This window comes from Poecilia latipinna, unplaced genomic scaffold (genome assembly GCF_001443285.1).
Source record: "Poecilia latipinna isolate Pla-1442-1.1 unplaced genomic scaffold, P_latipinna-1.0 Scaffold1010, whole genome shotgun sequence".
Taxonomy (NCBI): Eukaryota; Metazoa; Chordata; class Actinopteri; order Cyprinodontiformes; family Poeciliidae; genus Poecilia; species Poecilia latipinna.
The window spans coordinates 100,226-106,041 of NW_015113626.1; the positions used below are offsets into that span (position 1 = coordinate 100,226).

Sequence of the window (5,816 nt, forward strand, 5' to 3'; positions counted from 1 at the left end):
CCGTCAATGTGGCCCGTTGAGGGGGGCCAATATGCTGAAGTGGCCCTCGGTGAAATTGAGTTTGACACCCCTGCCCTACACCAATAAAACACAGACATGCAATAGTACGTCAGCTGCATAAGAAGAAACATGAAAGTCCTGTTTCTGCTGGTCCACAGGAAGCCGGAGAAGGGGATCCAGTACCTGATCGAGAAGGGCTTCGTGTCGGACACTCCGGTGGGCATCGCCAGGTTCATCCTGGAGCGGAAAGGACTGAGCAGGCAGATGATCGGAGAGTTCCTGGGCAGCCGGCAGCAGTTCAACAAAGACGTCCTCGAGTCAGTGCAACATTCGATTTCTACGTTCTTAGATGCCATAGCGTTTAGCATTAGCAGACTAAATGTTTGTGATTAGCACTTTAGCATTAGCAGATTAAATGTTTGTGATTAGCGCTTTAGCATTAGCAGATTAAATGTTTGTGATTAGCGCTTTAGCATTAGCAGATTAAATGTTTGTGATTAGCGTTTTGGGTTAGTGGAATTGCATGTGATGCAATCTGCTGAGCTTATTTGGAAACATTTTAAATTCATTTGAAAACTGAACTGAGCTCACTTTGTGTTTGATGACTGGGATCAGTTGGGATGTATGTCTGATTGGACTAAAATTGTTTTTTTGCCGTGATACATTTGTTCTGAACTGACAAACTATTGTTTATGATTGATTTTAAAGCAATCATAAACAATGCTAATCATAAACATTAGCTGAACTAATGTTTATGATTAGCACGTTAGCATTGTTGTCTCTGACTGCTGCTTTAGCGATTATTTTGCTGTTAAAACAAATGTTTATGATTAAAGCTTTAGGCAGTGGCGCAACTGCACATTATTCAGGTGGATGCGAAAACATAAATCGGCGCCCCCCCAAGGCGACGCTGCGTGAAGTGTAAAACTCGCTACATGTACCTCTTATGTGCGAGAGGTGAAGCAGCGCGAGGCGCTGAACTGTATGGGAAAACATAATCGGCGCGTCGCCCCCTCCAGATGGGGTTTTGGCGCCCCCTCTGGTGCTGCGCCCCTATGCGTTGCATACGCTGCATACCCACTTTTTGCGCCTCTGGCTTTAGGGTTAGTGGAACGAATGTTAGCAGGACTATTGTTTTCGATTAGCATAGCTAACTGTTTGGTTATCGGTGCCCAGCGCTGGGTGCTAATTTATTTTGCAGACTCAAAGTGTTTGCTGAGGTTTAGTTCCTGTGTTCCTCTGTGTAGCTGCGTCCTGGATGAGATGGACTTCTCTGGCATGGATCTGGACGAAGCGCTGAGGAAGTTCCAGGCGCAGATCAAGGTTCAGGGCGAAGCTCAGCGGGTGGAGCGGCTGGTGGAGGCCTTCAGGTATCTGAGAGGTCCAGTCCATCAGCGCACACGTTTCAGATCTTCAGTTTGTTCCAGCTCTTTGTTTCCCTCTGCAGTCAGAGGTACTGCGTCTGCAACCCGGTGCTGATCCGGCAATTCCAGAACCCAGACACCATCTTCATCCTGGCCTTTGCCATCATCCTCCTCAACACAGACATGTACAGCCCCAACGTGAAGCCAGAGAGGAAGATGAAGCTGGAGGACTTCATCAAGAACCTGAGGGGTGAGTGGGGAACCCGGCAGCTGGAGCAGGAGAGCTGCAGGCTGCTGTCATCCTCCATCACAGCCAGAACCAGAACCAGAACCAGGGAGCGGAGGAGCTTCTGTCTGCTCCGTCCCAGTTGATCAGATCTTCTTTATATGGAAGAAACTCACCAGCCTAGCAGCTGGAAGAGATTCATCAGAACGGCTGGGTTCTGATGGAAGGGGCGGTCCAGAGACAGCACCTTTTTTTGAACTAAGATCCATCCATCCATCCATCCATCCATCCATCCATCCATCCATCCATCCATCCATCCATCCATCCATCCATCCATCATGGCCACTATAGATGTTTGTGTTCTTCATTTAAATTTTGGCCTAAAACCTGGATTGACAAATGTTCCCTTCATTTGTTATAAAAATGCTATAAATTTCAAATATGACTGAAAAGAAATTTGATTTCCTGATTTAACGCCTTGAAATTGGGCCTCTGTCTCTTTAAAACTCCTGCTTTCTGAAAGTCATCCCAACATGGCTCCTCTCTCAACCCTTTAGTGTTTTTACCAGTGTCGCTCTGAGAGTTTACTAATTGCTGCTGGCTAGTCTGAAGGAGCTGGGTGGGGGAAGAGCTGCGCCTCAAAGGCGGATCTAGGTCCACTCAGGTGTTTTTCTCAAACATGCATTAGAATCAAAGCAACACTCCAGGTTTGTTTTTGATGAGGGAAAACATTAAAACATGATGGAAATGATAAAATAATTGATTTTTCATGATACTGTCCCTTTAAGTTTCAACTTGGAAATATCTGGACTTTTTTTTTATTTTGTTTTTATTTTATTTTTTGTCTCTATTGGCCTTTATTGGTAGGAATCTGACAGGAAAGTTTAGACATTAAATACGTTTTAGATCTATTCGTGGGTAAAATTTAACTCCTTAAAATCTCCATCATGCTCCAACTTATTCAAAATGAAGGAGCAGGAAAGATGGGATGGGAATGAGTTTCACTAAAATAATAATTTTCAGATGTTTTCAGCCTGAAATGCAGGAATGAATGAATGAATATTAGTGAAGATAAAACCTGCAAAGGTTGTGATGTTTCTGTTTGGTCCTGCAGGCGTGGACAACGGGCAGGACATCCCCAGAGACCTGCTGGTGGCCATCTACGGCCGCATCCAGAAGTGGGAGCTGAGGACCAACGACGACCACGTGTCGCAGGTCCAGGCGGTGGAGCGCATGGTGATCGGCAAGAAACCGGTAAGAAGCTCCCGGGCGGACAGGAAGCTGCGCTCTGAGCGCGGCTGAGCGTTTCCTGTGTGTGCTGCAGGTTCTGTCGCTTCCGCACCGCAGGCTGGTCTGCTGCTGCCAGCTGTTCGAGGTTCCCGATCCAAACCGGGCCCAGAGGAGCGGCGTCCATCAGAGAGAAGTCTTCCTGTTCAACGACCTGCTCATGGTAAGCAGCGGGAACCAGAGGGAGGGGAAGGATTTCGTGGTTACACCGAGGAAACAGTGTTTGGCGTTTCACCGGGTTGTGAGGGATTTTCTCAAACATTTTCCTCAGAAATGAAGAAGACATACAAACAAAAGCAATTCCTCCTCTATTTATTCTCTCCATCTCATTGCTTTTTTCTTTCCTTCTTATCTCTCCCTCCTCTTCCTCCTTTTCCTCCTCCTCAGGTAACGAAGATCTACCAGAAGAAGAAGACGTCGGTGATGTACAGCTTCAGGCAGTCGTTTCCTCTGCTCGACATGCAGGTCCACACCTTCCAGAACACCTGTACGTCCCGCTCCGCTCACACCTTCCTCCTCTTCCTCTTCCTCGCTCACGGCTCTATTTTTACACGTCAGTCGGCAGGCTGAACAGACTCCAGGGAAACAACCTGAGCTCATAAAACTGTAAATAGCATCACATATTCACCATAATGACAGCAATATTCCAGCTAATCCTCTGGAAATGTGGAAGCAAAAATCGGATCTGGAATCAAACTTTAGATCTGAAACACATTCAGATTCATCTGTTCTTTCTCTCTCTAGATTATAGATTATAGATGGAAATTTGAGGTTTAATCGCTGCATCGGGCATTTAGGTTCAAACAAAGATAAAACGGCACAATTTCCCAAAAAAACTAGCTGCTCTGCCATGTTTTTGTGTTAAAATGTTCAAAGTTGACAGAAATTTGGAAAGTAAAACATCAACAATTAAGAAAATACAGCAGTAAGTCTCAGCCTGGACTTTGACTAGGACATTTAAACAGGCTGGTCGTCCTGCTGGAAGTTGAACCAACCTTCCTACGGCTTCACCTTCCTTTGGGCTGGATTTTATTTAAGGTTGTCAGAGTAAAGGGGGGTAAACACAAAACCATGCCAAACCTTTTCTTCCCACTTTATGTTGGAAAATAAATACTGTTGTGACGATAAAATGCGTTAAAGTGCTCATTGTAGGTCTGAGAAGATTTTAAATCTGTTTTAAAATGATTTGGTTGAAATGTGGAAACAAACTGGAGGCAGATCTGGTAATAAACAAGTTTAGCTTTTAATTTAAGGCTCCATTAAACTGCTGTAAAGATGCTCAGCAGGACAAGATCACAGCGTTTCATAAACATATGAGTCACATTTCAGGACAGATTTACAGATCAGGTAGAAGGAAACGTTAGCTGTTGATTTCAGCCATGCAGGGATGATTTAAGTCGCCATAAATCAGCTGTTTGAGCTGATTCACACTTTATGTGTTTCTGTTTGATTCCTGTTTATCTGAAAACCACAGAGAGCAACTTAGATAAAAACTGAGAATAAAACTTTATGTTTTTATTCTGCATTTTAATTTGGATACATGTTATCGAGCAACTAAACCTCAAACCAACTGGATTTTTCAGAAAACTCAAACAGCGCCTGAACAGGCTTATTTGTTATTTTGTTCTCAGTTTTGTTAGATTTTTCGCCAGTCGCTTTGGTGAAAAAAAAAGTAAAAAAAGGAGAACTGGCTAGATTTGTTGCTAGTTGCTTTTTTGAAAAACGTCATCCCATTTGTTGCCATGTTTCGTTTTATGAAAAGCCTCCAGAGGGTCTGAAAAGTCATTAAACACGGTAACAGAGTTGTGGAGTTGGTAACAGGTAACAGTGCTGTTGCTCGTTCTGACCACACCCCATCTTAAGCTCCTCCCCTCCGTCACATGATTGGCCACGCCCCTCGTCTCTTGGCTCCGCCCCCTTTGTGGATTTTTTTTTTTTTTAGGACGGGGCTAAGCGTTCATGGTGGTTAGTTACACTTCACCTTAGTTACATTCTCCCATTTTAACTATTAAACCTTCAATTTAGCTAACATAATTTTGGTATTTTGCAACAAACCAGTCGTGTTCTTTCTGTAATTTAAAAAATAAATTACAATAAGCTGCAGCTTTCAAATCTAAATGAATAATAACTAAACTGAGGGCTGAGGACGCTGCCCTGTGGTCCACCTCGTCCCTCGGCTTCTTTATATTTAGTTTTACCATTTATATCTGTTTTTAAGATATAAACTAACCCAGTTTTTTATATATCATTAAATGTCATAACCTCCAGCTTGGTAATTAAGATTTTATAATCTAATAATTTAGATTATTAGATTATTATCTGCCTCTTTCCTATTTAGATCAGTTTGATTAAACATTATTTATTAATAAACAAAAATGAATCTGGTTTATAATAATTTGGGTTTGCTGCTTTTTAAATAAAAACATCACCTTTGCTTTCTTATCTCCATGTCTTTATAATTCTGCCTTTCTTTCCACATCGAGCCTCAGTAAGTCGAGGCTGCATGCAACCCGGTTCTCCTCCTGGTTCTGATGAGCCGGGGAAACCTGTGCTTCACCAAAACTCAGCCAAATATCATCAGAGGCCTGATTTTACTGCAGAGAGCAACAGAGAGCAATTTAAAACGTTCTGGATAAGAAGATGAGAGGATAAAAGTCTCAGCTGTTTTCACAGTAAAATCAGGAACATCGAGCTGAACGATCTGCTCGGTGTCGCCGTGATGCGTTCTGACGTCACGTTTGTGTGTCGTAGGAATCCGCAGCGTCGTCTCTGTCTGTTCAGGCTGTTAGATGCTGTTGTTGTTGACAGTTCTGGTTCAGCAGCCGGACCCAAACGGACCTGGCAGCCTGGTGACGACTGAGACCAGGACAGATTGTCGCACATGATTCATCAGCGCAGCGAGCGTGTGTGTGTGTGTGTGTGTGTGTGTGTGTGTGTGT

General features: G+C 43.6%; 1 protein-coding gene across 1 annotated transcript in view; it reads left to right on the plus strand.

Annotated features, from left to right (window-relative positions):
• LOC106958734 (IQ motif and SEC7 domain-containing protein 1-like) overlaps positions 1-5,816 on the plus strand; it is a 68,932-nt gene that overhangs the window by 49,037 nt on the left and 14,079 nt on the right. The window contains exons 8-13 of the mRNA XM_015050787.1: positions 159-317; positions 1,248-1,370; positions 1,448-1,614; positions 2,705-2,844; positions 2,915-3,040; positions 3,265-3,364. Coding sequence (XP_014906273.1) covers positions 159-317; positions 1,248-1,370; positions 1,448-1,614; positions 2,705-2,844; positions 2,915-3,040; positions 3,265-3,364 — 815 coding nt within the window. The remainder of the gene's footprint in view (positions 1-158; positions 318-1,247; positions 1,371-1,447; positions 1,615-2,704; positions 2,845-2,914; positions 3,041-3,264; positions 3,365-5,816) is intronic.